At 47.2% G+C, this 17,432-nt stretch overlaps 4 protein-coding genes across 4 annotated transcripts; 3 read left to right on the forward strand and 1 right to left on the reverse strand.

Moving 5' to 3' along the window:
• Positions 1-39: 39 nt before the first annotated feature.
• Positions 40-873, reverse strand: MCYG_02666 (DUF858 domain-containing protein; the record flags this gene model as incomplete). The annotated part of the gene is made up of 1 exon (XM_002849686.1): positions 40-873. One exon carries the CDS (start codon positions 871-873, stop codon positions 40-42), a length of 834 nt encoding a protein of 277 aa, XP_002849732.1.
• Positions 874-1,291: 418 nt separating this feature from the next.
• On the forward strand, positions 1,292-2,988 carry MCYG_02667 (aldehyde dehydrogenase; the record flags this gene model as incomplete). The annotated part of the gene is made up of 4 exons (XM_002849687.1): positions 1,292-1,419; positions 1,493-1,692; positions 1,809-2,411; positions 2,501-2,988. 4 exons carry the CDS (start codon positions 1,292-1,294, stop codon positions 2,986-2,988), a joined length of 1,419 nt encoding a protein of 472 aa, XP_002849733.1.
• A 2,427-nt stretch (positions 2,989-5,415) lies between these two features.
• MCYG_02668 (uncharacterized protein) lies at positions 5,416-6,143 on the forward strand (the record flags this gene model as incomplete). The annotated part of the gene is made up of 2 exons (XM_002849688.1): positions 5,416-5,453; positions 5,711-6,143. The coding sequence occupies 2 exons, from the start codon at positions 5,416-5,418 to the stop codon at positions 6,141-6,143; spliced, it is 471 nt and encodes a 156-aa protein (XP_002849734.1).
• A 7,714-nt stretch (positions 6,144-13,857) lies between these two features.
• On the forward strand, positions 13,858-16,147 carry MCYG_02669 (uncharacterized protein; the record flags this gene model as incomplete). The annotated part of the gene is made up of 3 exons (XM_002849689.1): positions 13,858-13,915; positions 14,035-14,132; positions 14,432-16,147. 3 exons carry the CDS (start codon positions 13,858-13,860, stop codon positions 16,145-16,147), a joined length of 1,872 nt encoding a protein of 623 aa, XP_002849735.1.
• Between the last annotated feature and the right edge of the window lie 1,285 nt (positions 16,148-17,432).

Below are 17,432 nucleotides of genomic sequence, written 5' to 3' on the forward strand. Positions count from 1 at the left end.
CGTTTGAGCAAAGAAGACGAAATGGCAGTCACCATACTGCTAGAGATGGCAGCGGCAGCGTTGGCGCCAGACTTCACCCCAGAGGTCGAGGTCGACCTGGTAGATCATAGCCGCCAGTTCTACTCCCAATTTCCAACAGCAGTGGAGGCTGAGACGATGGGTCGGCTGATCGACTCGTCTGAGCTCGCCTACCCCGACCTCCGTCGTCCGAAAACAGATAAGGGGGGAGAGATGCATATAGTTCTTCTCTTTCAAAGTAACACTTTTATCTTGCGGATCGAAGCTGTCGTGTGGTTTGGTATTGAGGTTCTCCTTGACGACGATGACACCAGATTGTGATAGTGCATCTCTGCATCGGGTCAGGAAGAATACGACCTGGTCATCCGTGAGATAGAGTAGACACCACTGGACCCAGATCAGGTCGTATATTTTCTCGGGTATCCAAGTCTCCAGGCCTGTTATATAGACATCACCGACCTTCCCTTCTGCCTTGAGTCTCCCTTCAAGCAGCACCTTGGCAAAGGCCTCTACCGGCTCGACGATGTCCACGACCTCGCAGACCCTACTCAGCAGCCCTTCTGTGACCCTGCCGATGCCCGCACCGCAGTCAACGCCCCGGGGGAGGGGAGGGAGATGGGCAGCGGCAGCAACGGCAGTGCCTCCCCCGCGAGACGGGAGCAGACGGCGTACTTTGGCCAAAAACGACTGCGAGGAGCGTAGGTCTACCCTAGAGATCTCTGGATATCCACCAAGCATCCCCTTGATGTTCGGCTCAACAGCGTTCCAGTACTCTACAGCACCAGCATTGTCGACAAGCATGTCTGGCGGGAGCTGCCCGTCGCCGTCTGTCATCTTTTCATCACCAGGACCCATGATGCAAAGCCTGAAAGATCCCTGATAGCGCTCTTTCAAGTCTTCCCACGCAGTCAAGTCTTTCGAAATAAACCGAACACAAAAAAAACAAGGTCCCACCATACATATGTAGGTAGTATTTAGTTACGGGGGCCTCGGCTGCGACTCCCGGAGGGGCAAAACACCTGCTCGATAAAATCTACATTAAAAACATCTTCACGTCTTGTGAATATTACCAAACATCGAACATCCGCTCATCCGCCCATCCGCTAGATAGAGCATATCGCATATCAACGTCTATACGGAGTATATGTTTAGCGCCAGGCCTCTGATAGGACGCTACTGCTCTCGTTGGTTCTGGCCCCCTCAGCTGCTACAGCAACATCTACACCTAAGATCACCCAGCACAAGACTCTTCTCCATCTCATTGCCCAGCAGTATGTCTAGCCTCTCAGTGGAACTTACGGCACCAAACGGCCGAAAGTACGTCCAGCCTTTGGGCCTGTTCATCAACAACGAGTTTGTCGCCGCCAAATCAGGACAGACTATTGTATCGGTCAACCCGACGTATGTACAAGTTTCAGCCTGCACCCCCCAAAAAGCAAAGGATACTAGATGATGCTAATTCTCAAGTGAACAGTGATGAGACGGATATTGCCACTGTGCATGCTGCCGGTGCTGAGGATGTAGATATTGCCGTCAACGCAGCTCGTGCCGCATTGAAACATCCCTCATGGAAGGATCTATCCGGCTCCGACAGAGGACGGATGATGGTAAAGCTGTCTGAGCTTGTTGAGCAGCATGCGGAGACTTTGGCCACTATTGAAACGTGGGATAATGGTATGTTCTGCTCCCTTTGATTCTCGTCCCATTCCCTCAGAGCCTTGTCCCACCCGGCTTGGACATGTTTCCTTTAATGAGAAGTTGACTTGGAACTTCGCCGTTCACCATCTCAGGAAAACCATATTTGGTCTCTCTGGGCGATGATGTCTCTGAAGTTGCATCTGTCTTGAGGTATTATGGCGGATTTGCAGACAAGATAGAAGGTAGGACTATTAGCACCACTGCCAACAAGTTTGCCTACACGTTACGCCAGCCCATCGGCGTCGTAGGCCAGATCATCCCGTGGAACTTCCCGTTAGCAATGGCTGCCTGGAAACTGGGACCAGCTTTGGCATGTGGAAACACCGTGATCCTTAAAGCTGCAGAGCAGACTCCTCTGAGCGTATTATACCTTGCAGGATTGGTGAAGGAAGCAGGATTCCCCCCTGGCGTGGTTAATATTATCAACGGATACGGTAAAGACGCCGGGGCTGCCATTGCGTCTCACACTGGCATAGACAAGATCGCCTTCACCGGATCTACAAGCACAGGCCGTGCAATCATGAAAATGGCCGCAGCTAACCTGAAAAACATCACCCTTGAAACTGGTGGCAAGTCGCCACTCATCGTCTTCGACGATGCAGATATCGATCAGGCTGCAAAGTGGGCTCACACCGGCATCATGTACAACATGGGCCAAGTTTGCACTGCCACATCTCGTCTGCTAGTTCATGAGGGTATTTATGATCAATTTGTAGCAAAATTCAAAGAAGCCATTGCCTCGACAAGCAAGATTGGTGATCCATTTGCGGAGGACACTTTCCAGGGGCCCAGGTGACCAAGGCTCAGTACGACCGCGTACTTTCATATATCGAGACTGGCAAATCTGAAGGTGCAACTCTTGCTACCGGCGGAGTGCCACATCAGAAAGTTGGTAATGGCAAAGGCTACTTTATCGAGCCAACGGTATTCACCAATGTTACAGATAATATGGCAATTTACCGTGAAGAAGTGTTTGGGCCCTTTGCCGTGATTGCTAGTTTTAAGACCGAAGAGGAAGCACTCACCAAGGCAAACGACACAACCTACGGCCTTGGCGCAGCGGTGTTTACCCAGAACATTGAGCGTGGTCACCGTGTAGCTTGCGGCATCGAGGCTGGAATGGTCTGGATTAACAGCAGCAACGATAGTGATTTCCGTGTGCCATTTGGCGGTGTCAAACAATCAGGCGTGGGAAGAGAACTGGGAGAAGCCGGCCTTGAAGCTTACTCTCAAATTAAAGCTGTCCATCTCAACATGGGAACCAGGTTGTGAGCGCAGAAATAAAGAGCAAAGAATCGGTGAAAGGCGAGCCACTTATTTTACTTTCTTTGGTCCGGTAACTATGGTCCATATGCCCGGGCAACTCGTTCACGTTCCGAGGCTGCAAAGACTGGATTCGACAAAGTTGAAATCGATCTCGGGGATTCCATTAAATAGCTTTAGTGCTTGTACGACGGATGAAATTGTCAATACATGAACATTAAAATAAATCCATCGTATTGCTTACCGCTCATACACTGCCTCCCTGCAGTTAGCTGGTGAAATGCAAGCCAAAAAAGCAACAGGTTCGTATGCATGTACGGAGTACAATAGAAAAAGAACCACGGTGGATATCGAACGATGCCATGCAGCTCTGCCATGCTCGCCGCCTTCGAGTCTAAGATCAATTGACAATTTTTCCATCTGGGGAGAGTTCTATCAAAAAGGAAAGAAAAGGAGAAAAAGAAAAAAAAACAAGAACAAGTGCCGATTAATGGCAAACCCTTACTATGTATGGTCCATCTCGAGCAAGATATACAACAACTGATAGTTCTGCAAGCCGACTGTTTCACCAACTTCCGGCCAACTTGCAGGGGCACCACATAGTATACACACAAGTACCCCTCAGATCAATAGGTTCCTTTTTTCTGTGTACACCATGGGTTTCCATCACAGCTGATCATCTCGATATGCGAGATTACTCCTCGAATAAGACACATTCCAGAAGCCCGGTGGAATGAATGGGGGCACAAGGCCATAAAACAATCACGAAAATAGAACAAGAGGGTCATCAGACATGCAAAAATGCAATATGATGAGAAAACAAAAAAAGGAAAGAAAGCAAGAAATGCGTTTGAACCTCTCTTTATCGTCACTAAGAAGTTTTTATGTCTCGTTAGTGGCGCAAGACAAAAAATAACCAACAAATAGACCGCATATCGATGAGAAGATACATGACCATTCTTCTCGAGGGCGTGGGGGAAGAAAGAGCGGTCCCATCTCTTATGAAAAAGCGATAAGACCCAATACTTTTTTGTTGGAACCAAGTATTGTTGCTGTCCGACTTATGTTCCCGGCTCATATTTAGTTAAAGAGTCCGACAAAGAGGGAAATCGAGGACATCGAAAGGATCAATAACTACGCCATCTCTCTCTACTCGAGGTGGAACCCCGTTATTATAGCCTCGATGCTGAAGTCACTCTATTCTTCGGAGGCTATTCTCCCGCCACACGTCAACGGTATGATGCCTTTTGCGATTTATCCCAGCGGGCCAATCAGCTCATGAACAATTCAGCGATACTCTGTGTGCAGGACCAAAGCCTAGGATAGTTCAATTTCGCTCGGCTAAGTCAAATGTCTAGGCTTGCAAAGAGTGTACATGGCCGATTGGTAGCTGAGACTTGGGCATACGGGGTAGCGGGAAATGGTTCTTTATATATCTGCCTTGCTGAAAGGCCACCTAGTCCTACCTAGATTACTCTTAACTTTGATACCAACATGCAGGTGATACGATGTTTACGCCTGTAAGATCGTTATTTGTTATTTTATTATAATCGTTTAACTCCTCTCAATGTCGGGGTTTTTTTTGCTGCTTCATATGTCAAAAAGCAGCCGCAACCACAGGCACAGCTACAAGCGAATATGACTAGAAGCTTGAACATCCTCTGAAGCCGTTCATGCACCTCATGGCGGCACGCGAGCCCAGTTTGATCTCCTATCTGGTAGCCATATTCATTGGGCATTATACCATGGCGACATGAACAATACGGATCTACTAGTAGATGAGAAAACGGGAGATTTAACTGGAGTAGTGGATTGAGCAGAAGCCACTATCCAACAATTCGAGCTGTCTATATGGAGGTTAGAGGCCCTTATTGGGTTTTCAGACATCGTACGCAAGCAATACGGAGTAGAGTCCTTGAAGATATATATATTCTTGACCGCTCTCCGAATAAAGTCGGGAGTATTATCATCATATCTAGGAGGGGTTGAATCCTGCTAAGATATTGGTTTATACGGATCACTGTGGCGGAGAGGCCAGCCAGCCTGCGGCGCTTGCAGGCGATTCTCCAGAAGAGGTTTTACCTCCTGTCTCGCCTATTACCAGACTCAAGAAGTGAGTAAATATAGAAACATACAGGCTGTCTCAGTGGCACTGGACAAAGACACGGTGTAACGGTTCCATTGCTTGCTCTGGTCCCCTGTTCTTGTATGGCCTCTACAACTGAAGGAGGCGATTGATATACACGCCAAAATGGTCAACGGTCGGTTGGCCCAGTGCAAAAAAGAAAAAAAAAAAAAACACACACACACACACACACACACACACACAAAGAGGCAAGGGATCGGGGAACGAAACCTATTCGTGATGGACAGTTATTGCCACCACTATACCTGTCCTTCGTTGCACAGTGGTTGGTTGGTTTGTTTGGCCTTTTCATGGTTCGAAGACGTACGGCATCCTCCGTACCTGACCGGTATGTTTCAACATGGCAGACACCATACATACATAGTACACACGTGTGGGAATGGAAAAAAAAAAAAATAGAAAAAGAAAAAGAGACCGACATGTCCGTTATGGAATACTTTTTTATTTTCATGCCCGAGTGTGTTATGAAGAGGAGAAATCTACTAGATGCAAGGATCAGCTCACTAACTGCAGCTAATGCATCTCTTCCCTGGAGCTGCACGGCATCTTATGCATAAACTGGCGGTCATCACTGACTCCTTGCAGCCCGGAAGCACTCTTTTCCAAGCGGCATTGGCAGGCCTGTCCAATTGGTTCGAGAGTGATTCATTTTTCTGGGCCTAGCACCGAAACAGTTCCAAAGGATCCGCGAAAGAAGTTATGTATCAGCCTGCATTATCTTCTTTTGGGAGAAGCTACGTCAGCCGCTCCAACAAACGCCAACATGAGAGCTGTCTTTCTCGCCCCCAAGTGGCCTGCGGCGCCATGTTCTCTCCGCGTGGCATCAACAAGGGAAATCCTGGATGTGTCCACGAGAGCCAACATTATGTGCCTTATTATAGACGGGGGAGGCCGAGTTTTGCACAGCATCTTGGGTTGGGCCAGGAAAGAAAAAGAAAAGCGAGAGGGGAAGGGGATGACAGACGACAGACGACAGATACGTGCGTCTTTGATGTGCGTGGCACAAGCCCGGGCATAACATCTTGTCAGCGAGTCGGAATAAGAGTAAAAAGGCGAAAGTGTCAGGCGTAACAGTCGGTTCGGTTGACTGTTACACTGACTGGGGGGATATACGATAGCCGTGGCAAGAAAGAGAGAGAGGGAGAGACAATGGATTGTAGCCAGCAGGTAACATCTATATGTCTACCCTGAATGGCTCCATATTGTTTTCTCTGCCAGTGGCTCTTGAACTTTTTTAGACAGTGAATACCACGGCCGGATGCATGATTACGGAGCCATGAGAGGTATTCTCGAAGCAATAGAGGGGGTATATCAGCAGAGGAGTATAGAGTATGCTGAATGGAGGGGAGTCAAGAGGAACGAACAACAGAAACTAGGCTTCATCACGAGCATTAGACTACAGAGGAGGTAGGTTTATTAATATCATCTCTTGATGACAACGACGATGATTAGTGTGGATGCGAGAATTGGGTCCTTTGGGAGGAAGAAAGGGGGGAAGGCAACGCCAGCCGGGGATGTTTACCAAACAGGAAAAGCTACCGTCTGATGGCGTTCGAGATGGTGGGCTTGGAGGCACAATAGTTCCCATAATCGCCATGCTGCTCTTCTGCAAGGCAAGTAAAGCAAACGAAGCCGTAGCCAATGCCTGGTCTCAGTCGGGAGGATGGAAAAGGAGAGAGAAAAGAAAAATGTTTACGTATAGGGGCGAACAGACGGGAAAAGGGAACCTTTTTTTTTTTTTTTTTTGAAATGGAGCGTGGAGAGAAAATAGGCTAAAATTAAGGTGGCCCGACGCCAGGGACCAGGGAACGAAACAACGTTTTTTTGCTTCCCGTCTCTCAAGCTTCGACTGTGCGGCGTGGAGAACGGAAGTGGTGTGTGAGAGTGTTTTGAGAGCGCCGTACGAAGTATGTACTATGTATATACAAATACGGAGTTATAGATATCTGTAGACAGTGTGTCGAAGTCGCATGACCTGGGCTGCGATCATCTTCGTATATAGTTACTCTGTGTAAGCCTTGGTCAAAAACAAGGCTGGTAATATCGGGATTTCACATCAGAGCTGTCAATTTCGAGATCGTCCAAGCATACCGCAACCCGAATCCTTTGCTCGAAATGTAGAATGTAGAAAACTTATATACAATGACGAGGTAACTGACGCCGGGGGCCTCAAAGAAGGAGATGATTCATGTACCAATGTATGTGAGAGGAGGCTACATACGTAACAGCAGGAGAGTTAGACTTGAAACTTTGCCGTGGAACAAAAGAAAGTATGCGAGAGAACAAGATGGGGAAAGAGAAGACGGGACACGGCTATCAATAGTGGTATATAACAAATCTGTGGTTATATTATCAGTGTCAGCACGGAAAACGGTGCCATTGATATACTCAGTGCCGTAGTAACTCGTACTTTGGGGGCCTGTTAGAGAAAGAAAAAATAATTATAAACATTCATATCACTACCTGGTGCAATACTTTATGTATACATACCAGGTAGAATTCAATCTTGTTGATCATTGTCAAGGATACATAAACATAATATTATCCGTACACCAAGAGCGTACTATACATCCAGTCTCTGTCTGTTTTGTGTTGGTGTCGCCTCTGGGGTAAACGGTTGCCAAAAGAGTAGTCTGTATATACTCTTACATTGGATCTTGCAATAGGTGGATGCTGCCTCCGCGGAGGTAGCTTGACAGGGTGGAAAGCCTGTCAGAACTCTTGAAGGACCCGGGAATGTGATTGACAAGGGTTGCTGCATATGGGAGGGAAAACAAGCATAATCCGCAAGCTTTTCTTTTGAACAAGACCACCCCTTGGGAATGCAAAGCAATTATCACCTGAATCCCTTCACAAAGTCCCCGGTATTACGCGAGGACAGTGCAAAAAAGCCCAAAATCAGCACTGAATTGGTCCAATTTAACCGAAAGCCCTTTCCCCCTAATCATCACGTGTACTCCCGTATATAGAGAATATAAACTGATGGTGAGAGTGGCGACGCCAGATGCGCATTATTGTCTGGACCTCGAAAGAGGTGGTCAGCTTCATTGGTCGTTTTGTTTTTTTTTTTCCTGAGAAATTCGTCAAAAAAATATTGAAAGCAAGAAGGATGTGTAAAATGGCGGTGGTCTTGGGGGGTTGAGCATGCATCGTCACCTTGAGAATCGCTGTGCATCATGCTCCTTTCTTCTTCGTTGTAACGAGAGGCGGCCCTGTAGATCTTGACCAGCTGACGATGATTGTCTGTTCTGGCCATGCCATGGGCCCTCAAACAGAGCAAATTCACAGTTGCTCGGGGACTAGCCTTGACGTTCCTGAAGCCCTTGTAATTTATCTTGTATTATTCGGTGCCGTCTCTCAAGTCTGTTGTCATGGGTCGGGATTTAAAAAGAGACAAGAAAAATGAAAAAAGAAAAGGAAAAAGGAAAAAAAGAGAAGGAAAAAAAAAAAAAGAGAGATGAGGAAGGTTTGTGCAGAAGTAAGGATGAAGTTTATTATATCTCGAGAATTGCGACTAGCATTCTCATATGATATACGGAGGGAGGTTGGTGCCTCATACAGAGTCCTGCGTTTGAAATTGACGATGCATGCCCAAATGTATATGAACTCCATGCTTGTGCTGAGATCCTCACTTTATTTACCCTGGACATAAGTATATGTGGCATCGTGCATATGCATATGTATGTATTGCATCATGTAGGTGCAAGACCCCTATCCCTCCAGGCCATGCCAACTACATAACGTGGAAGGGATGGTATATTATCTGGCCACAGCGCGGGATGATTCAAGGGTACTGTGGGATTTGACATCTCCCCCTGTATCAGCTCGTTCCAGGGCATTTGCCGATTCTCTTCCGCAGAAAAGGGATGAGCCGGAGATTTTCCTTGCTTCTTACATAGTACTATGCATGGGAAGCTTATGTGTACTCCATGCCTTGTCCCTTTTTTTTCTCACTTCTGATAAAACCTCTACCAAATGTGAGCTAGCAGGCTCCCCTTGTAGGCAGTGACAGGATACAGATTCCTGAAATGGATTGGTAGGCTCGTATCGCATTGATCAACTGCTGGTTGGGTTGTGCTGGGAATACGGAAATACACATGATACTGGTCTGTCACGGCAGAGAGCTGGAAAATATCAGAAAAGGACAACCTTCCAAGGCCATAAGGATTTGGCTATGCCACCAGAGGCGTCCTCTTCTTCTTTGTTATATTTATTTTCAAAAACTCAAGCCCATGACTGGATTATGAGAGTTATTCCGCTGAAGACAGCTCCGCATCCTTGGTTATATCATGCATTAGGCGGTTACCTAATAGTATAATTATTAGTATATTGACATATATGTTATGTACCAATCCCTTCAAGTTTCCCCACGCTAGTTCTCGTAATTACCCGGAAGGCGGATGCTGAGGCGGGAGAAACAAAGAGTGGTTCCCTTGAATTTTGGAGTCATTTTGGCAGACTTTCGGCAAGTTGGCTGGTGGAGATCTCAGTTGAACTTTGGCTCGCCTGTTCGGATGATCTCCAGAGGAATCCATATTTTAATTATGTACGATTCTTTCCCTCCTAGTATTTACAGAGCCAAGATCCTTCTTTCTCTCGCCCTTTCTCCCTTCCCCCCAAAGGCAGAGCTGTGGATCGAGATAACAGGCTAGTATGGCGCCGTTGAGTCCCTGTACCAGGGTTGCGGTGTCGAAGGGAGACACATGATCGCGGAATTAGGCCCTAGCATATGTACAGCCATGCCGGGAGTGACTAACCGCGTCCAATCATGGTGGTTCACAATTGGGCCTCCACTATTGCTCTTGTACTGGAGGATTATGTGTATTTGCAGACTCTTCTGCAAATCGGTTCTCGCTGATCAACTCCTGCCAAGGCTCGGGATTTGGGTTCCGCTACGCCACGAACAAGGGAATGCCATGCTATAGGCAGTTCGGGTACTCCATCCTCAAGTGAGACGGGAGAGAAGAGCAACCAGTGAAGGCGTTGATTTTGTGTTGTCCAAAGAGCAGCCATGCAGGCGGAGCAGCAAGCTGAATGTCCGCTAGTTTGGTTATCAGTCCAGCTAGGAATCGAATGTTCTGATCGGCGTATAGAACTTCTTCTGCCATGCCCGTGTATTCCGCATATGTGTACTCTCTGTACGGAGTAAGTATATATAAATACCACTTATATATATACTCCTGACAACATAACAAATACATAGTACTCGACGACAACAAAAAAGAAACGAGAAAAGTGAAAAAAAATGTTAAATAAGCAGTTTTTATTTTCATTTCTTTCCCTCATTTTCTTTTTTATTTTGGGCTTCGTTTTTGCAATTTCTCTCGCCTTGATCCTGGTCATATGTATAATATCGGACTCGGCCTTCACGTATCTACATCGACACACGACCCGATGTCAAGCTTGACAGACGCAAAACAAGGCGGAACGTGGGAGAGATAAGACGACTGTTTGGCTTTAACGCTGTTGCATCCATCCCTTGCCTGCTCTGCCTTTTGAGACCTTGTTCCTGACCTCTGTCTCTCGTTTATCGCTTGGCTGTAGTTTCAGGGCGGCTGCATGACATATTGAAGAAAAGGGACGCTGACTTGCATTCTTCATTGCTTTTTTGCGCGATCTGGAGTACATATACGGGAGGCGAGGGTGTTGCATCTTCGACCTTTTATCACTAGCAATGTTTTCTTCTTTCTGGATTTCTGTCCCTTTTTCTATAGTTTTTTTTTTCCTTTCCCCTTTTTGGTTTTCATGGAGTGAGAAGAAAGTGGTCCGTGCAGCTGTAAAACTTCAACATCGACAAAAAAATCCAACAAACAACGACGAAGTTCACCAACGTTAAGGGAAAGAAGAACCGAGATGAACAGTTGTTCAAGACATCTGGGACGATAATATCAAGGGATGGCTTTTTAGAAGGAAAAGGACAAAAGAAAAAATAAGGAAAAAAGGAAAAAAGAAAAGAGGTTAAACTAAAGTCCTTGAACACAGGCTAGTACCAGCTCAAATGTAATACCTGGTATACATCAGTATATATACATATGTATATACGGAGTACGGATATACAAACTAATAATAGAGAAACAGAGCTGGTGGCGGCCCCGCATCCCTGTTCCGCCCCCATGTTCTAAGTGAAAGGGCAGCTATGTACGAGGTAATGTACTTTTGCACAGCGTACCGACAAAGAAGGATGAATGTGGCTGTTGAGCCGAGCAGAGGAGACTAGCAACAAGCAAGAATTCCACGGACAAGCCCTTGCTTGAAACCCATATCCTGTCACTCGCCACGAGCTCATGGGATGGCATTCTAACCAGCGATCCCGATCTTGCATGATCTCAATTGTTTATGAATGGTACCATGTGGGCTCTAGATTCTGCTGGGGTTATCGTTTATACCCTAGGCCCTGTGAAGTTGAGAGCTGATGGTGGAGGATCTGTTTGACGATCACAGGAGAGAGAGGCATCGCCAGCGGCCGAACCGTGTTGAGATGCTCTACTCCAGCTAGCGCAGCCACTTTTGGCTGCGTCACCAGCATCAAGAAGCGTATACATATACCTGGTTGTTGCTTGTTGGCATTAGCTTAATGGGGGCCCCATTGCAATTCACTCCAGCGGGAGCGCGTGCCGTAGAGCGCTCGCCCGCTCCCGTCAAGAGAAATTTCCATTTTAAAGCCCCTGGAACCCTGTAAGATGGACAGAACAGTGGCTCCTTTCTGGAACCGATCCTCCGACCAACATCCTGATCAGACCTTTTTCTTTTTTTTTTTTTTTACTGAACAAAAAAAAAAAAATAAGGCTGGTGAGCATGGTTATATTGACCACATTGGATAGCGTGAATCGTGCATGGGAGGTTGAATAAGAGCCCCTAGATGAAGATCTCTCAATGCGATCATCTCGAAGTGTATGTGATCCCCCGCAAACGAAGAAGGAATGTGAAGTTGGCTAACCAGGTGAGAGGTGCTTCTCCATTCGCATATTTTGTATGGTTCACCCGTATGGAGAGAAAACCCAGCCTGAGCACATGATTCATAGTACTATATGCATCTTGCAGATGAGCATCACTAACGGTGCCTTCTAGAAGGCAGCTAGGTGCTTGCTTTCATCCTGAAGTAATTCAGGTTTCATCCAACCACCCTGATTACGTGAACCTAGCACACTCAGGATCCCATAAACTCCGTAAATTACGACCACATACACTCACATATGATATACATAAGTTCCATCAAATACATTGTATGGAGTATAGCTGAAATATTTGGGTAATTTAAGGTATAGTGAGTGTATGGAGCTAGGACAAGGATACCGGCAAGGTACGTACTTTCTCCGTATGCCCCCCCTTTCGATGATGCACCAAATCCAAGCGCAGCTCCGGGCAGCCAGGAACCAGCAAGACAGGCTGGGGCAGATATTGGTGCTATGCCATTCTCAGCCGTATGGGGGTTTTTATGTGGTAATTTGGTCTGTTTCCAGCCATTTATCCGAGCTCCAAGGCTATTCTTTCTAAACTATTCTCCACGTTCAGCAAGGATGTTGCCAGCATCGAACATCTCATGGCAGTCCGTCACGATAATAATAATCGGCTCGCTGAACCTCGAGAATTTCTCTTCCATTGATGGTGGAGAGAGAGATCCGTTACATCTTGAGTTTAATACCGGGCTTCCATGCTATATACATTTGTGTATGGCTCTTCGTCTGCATCTATACGGAGTACCTCAAGCATACTCCCATTCCCCCATGAAGCCTAAAATTCTCGTAACTCGAACTGACAAAAAAAACTAACTCCCACTAATACCACTATATACTCAGTCCCAAGCCCAACCGTTCCCACTGCAGCTCTGGTGTGTTGATGGTACAGGTTTGTTCTTGCGTATCAGTGGCTTTTAAACAACTGACAACCGAGGACTCCCAACGGGCCATGGCAACGGCAATAACCACCAATGGTACCTGAGATACTCCGTATCCTCTTTTTATACCTGCCAGCCGAAATCCTTCGAGTTTGCGGGTAACGGAGTAGCCCAACGCCAGTGATCCCTTGAGCTTCACACCGTGCTATGTACGGAGTACAGGTCGTGATAACACATGTCTGCGTGTCCAGCCTCCTCCTGTCTCCTTGATCTTCTGGCTTCTGGCCGCTCCAGAAACAGAGCAAAATTGAGTATTGAACCGTTAGCCTTTCGCCTCGGGAACTCTCCACTGGGGCTCGCAAGACCCACTCGGACGACGAGCGCCCGAAAGGAAACAGCTAGTAACCTTCAAGATACGACCAAGCAACACTACAGCCTGGTTGCTGCCCAGCATGCCGAAATAAAAAAAGCACCACCTGTGCAACGCTAATAGTTACCCCCGGTTTTGGATTTGACTCGAGTCTCCAGCACGTCAAGGATGGAACGATCCAATAGTTGCCGCGCAGGAGCTCGCCTTGAGCTCCACTGGCGGGCCACCATTCTCATCCCTTAACCAAGCTGGCGGAGCGAAAGAGCCTGTGACTTGTGCAGTAGGTTTCTTTTCTTTTAGTTTACTTTAAATTCTTCTATTTTTCATTTGCACGCCGTTTTAATTTTAAAATTTTCTTTGGTCGACGATAATGGTTAATTTACTCTTTTATTTATGCACTAACCTTGGGTATCCATCCCTCCATGGGATAGTTCCGGTACGCCCGGTCCCATGAAGCTGCCTTACTCGCTAGATCATGGCGGAGCTTTTTCATTTCCATCTGTGAGGACCATTTTCTTATTCATCATAATGAGGAAAAAGCAAATGGTCAATCGTCCAGAGTTCCTTATGGAAGGGCTGTCCTCTCGTATCCTCAGTTCTGGTGCTCGCCTCATCCTCTTTTTCATTCGAATGCTTCGCCCTTTTTTCTTTTCCGTGACCTGCAGTTGTCGTTTTTATATTGCCTGCTCCCGAAAAAAAAAAAAGAGACCAATACCCAATCGCTCCCTATACACTCGACATTTGTCAACCGGCTATTCCTTTTGTCGACTATCCCACCAAATACTCCAACTCTTCTTTTCGACGTGTGACGACACCTGGCTCGATAGCTGTATATGCTGCCTGCATTAAGTGCTTGACAACGACAACGGCAACGACAACACAACCGAAACGTCATCTCTAAAACTTTACTATATTGTGGTCTGGAGGAAGCAGAAACCTCCTCTCACCCTCATCCATCGTGGCTCTCCTCAGTACTCAAAGCCTTTTCCATCTCGGCTACTCAGGGTCGGCATCGTCAGGACTGTCACCCCATCCTGAAAATCGCGATCATTGCCCAGGCGATTTCCTACCCAGCCCTCCCTCCTCCCTCTCTCATTTTCAGCTATTTGAGGGTCGTAGTCCTTTGGAGAGAGGGAAGGACCGTCCATGCCACGTCTTAGGTCAGCTTCCCTTCGGAGGAGACCAAAATCTTATGTCGCAGCGGCCATATGCTTCAAATTCTCCATCCGACGAGACTTCCCAGCCTGTCAGCCAGCTATTAACATCTCCCGGCCGTTCAACTGCTCCACAAGATGAGGTAGAATCAGTAGATCCTCAGGCGCGGCATGGTGCTCCAATTCCCACGCCTAGTCGATCGGGATCAGTGAGAGGAGATGAAACCCCGCCAGAGCTTGCGCATTCCGGAAGGCCAACCTCCTCCGGCCATGGTTCAGCTTCCCAGAAACGGCCTCGATCACTAGGAATGCAAGCAATCCTCAACCCGTCATCTCATGCCCCGTTAGAGCCAAGCTCCCGACAAAGTAGCCGGGAGCCACTAGGATCCCCTACATCAACAGCTACATCTCCTTCTGCGCATATCCGTGGAACACCGTCTCCAATCCAACCCCCCACTCAACCTCCACTACACTACCATTATGAACGTTCTACGTTATCTCCGAAGGTGGGCAGGAAGCTTTTGACTCCCAAGTCACCCGCTGTCCGTGCCGCGAGCTTGGGAGGTCGATTCACTCCTGTGCCGGGGACCATAAACGCAATCCAGTCGCCTTTTCTACAGTCCCCCCCGCCTCCGAGATTTGCCGAGGGTGCATCTCGAGTGCTTATTGACTCTGCTTCTGCAACTGTGCCTAGTAGACTAACTCAGCCTCGCCAAACAACTCACGCAGCTAGCATTTTCTATGACCAGAGGCCGTCTACTAACCCACAATCCCAAGATACAAGTCCACGTACTCCTCAGTCATCGTATAGCTCCTATAGCCATCCATCTCCTGCCCCAGCTCCGTCAATCCACATACAGCAACAGCATCCTTCTCCTATATCCAATCCAGCTATACCTGGACCTCCCCGTAGCACCATAGCTCAGTCGCTGTTGCCGCTTGAAAATCGAGGGCATTATCGGGGAGATGGCGCGCTCGCAGCCCTTGGGCCATACATGACAGCTGAACCTGGCACTGGGCTAATACCCTTTACAATTGACCGAGATTCTGGGTCGATGAAAGCCAAGATAAAGCGAGAAAAGAATAGCAGTGCTTCCAAAAGATTCCGGCAAAGGAAGAAGGTCGTGGAAGCAGAGCAATCGCAAGCTATTAAAAGACAAGAGGAGGAAATTAAGAGCCTGACGGAAGAAAGAGATTTCTATATCAGGGAGCGTAACTTCTTCCGGGATATGTATGCGAGAACTCCTGGTGCCAAAATACCTCCGCGACCACCGTCACCTCGCTCTTTCAAACCTCGTGCTACTCCGCTTGCTTCGGAGGATGAAGGGGAACATACCTCATTAGATGCAGATGACGGGGGGAGCGGTGCAGCAGGCCGAAATGTTCGACAGAGAACCGGGTCCGGGCCAGTGCATCTGCCGTACCCTGGCATACAGACTTCGGGGTCGTTTGCACCCATGTCAAGGTCTCCATCTACACATGCACCGCCAGCTCCATCGTATCCATTGCCGTACCCTGCACCATGGCGTGCACCTCCTATGAACATAAACTCACAAACCGCGGAGGGAGCCTCTGTCGCCCCATCACCAACGGCCCAAGCCAGCTCTCGGGAAACCCAGCAGCAACAAGCATCGCAGTACCCGCCTTATCAGCAACATCAATAATGATGGCCACACTAACGTCCTATGCTATATACTACCGACCAAGAGCTGGACCTCTTCTGGTACTATATATTTGTATATGCACAGACCCCATATACGTTTTGATATAATCTCACTATTAACTAATTTAATCCTCAAGAGGACCTAATTCCCCTTTCCCTAATTCTGCCCCTGTTCACGCTTCGTTTTTATTCCTAGTTTTCTCCCCTTTTTTCTTATGGTCATCTTTAATATATATGTTTGGGCAGGAACGGAAGCCAAAAAAAAAATTGCCCTGGGAACCGCAGACTTACATCATTACTACGGTAGGAAGAGGGCAACCTCTACTGGAAGGCGTCGAACTGTTGACTTTTTTTTCCTCTCATACTTCCCATGCTTTTGGCCTGGCTCTGCATCTTTCTTGTTCTTTTCATTTTTTTGAACGTCTCTCTCTGATAAGGGTTCCGTCATACCACTATTTCCTTCTAATGTCTTTCGTTATTTCTCTTCCCCCATCCATCAATGGACAAGGCATGGGTGCTGGCCCCCTCTACCCTATGAAATCAGCCTTGATGCCTATTACTTGATTAGGCCAGCCCATGAACTTTCTTACTCTCGTTTTTCTTACTGTCTAGTTTTTGAGTTGCTACATAGCATACTCCTTTTTTTTTTTTTTTTTTTCAACCCTCTTTGTATTGATACCCAGGGTGGCACAATGCTTTACTTTTTCCTGTACTCGAATATCCCATCTCTGGTTCTCATTTCTATATGTTCTCTCTTCGGGCGCGCTGCTTTAGAATCTCTTTCCTTACCGATCCAGCTTGGTTTATCTTTATTGCCCGTCTCTCTAGCCCGTTCAACAACCCAATCCAACAGCCATGGGGGCGTTGGATGCATGTCCCTGGCGTCAACCATGAGTTATAGTTGCGCGGGGTACGGGGCCCCAAAAAAAAAATACAAAAAGAGAGCGGAAAAAGGAAAGAAACCAGGCGGCAGACTCGGCATTTTCTTTCTATATTGACAGTTTATCTTCTATTTCATATACTGATAGCGTGGGGGGGCCTTGGTCGGGAAGACGGAGAGGGCGGAGGTGTTCTTACATCCTGTTTCATATGTAACCAATAACCGTCTAAAACTGTCGGGAGTCGTCTGTTGCCTTTTACCTCTTGCTGTTGGAGGTGGTATACTTTTCTTTAGTTAAGAAATTGGGTTTTATATTATTCTGTTCTTCAACGCTTCTTTTTTCCAACAAAATCACTGTTAATTTCAGACGTTAAACCGTGGGCGCAGGTATCGGGTGCTCCCGACC

This window comes from Microsporum canis, genomic scaffold (genome assembly GCF_000151145.1).
Source record: "Microsporum canis CBS 113480 supercont1.2 genomic scaffold, whole genome shotgun sequence".
NCBI lineage: Eukaryota > Fungi > Ascomycota > Eurotiomycetes > Onygenales > Arthrodermataceae > Microsporum > Microsporum canis.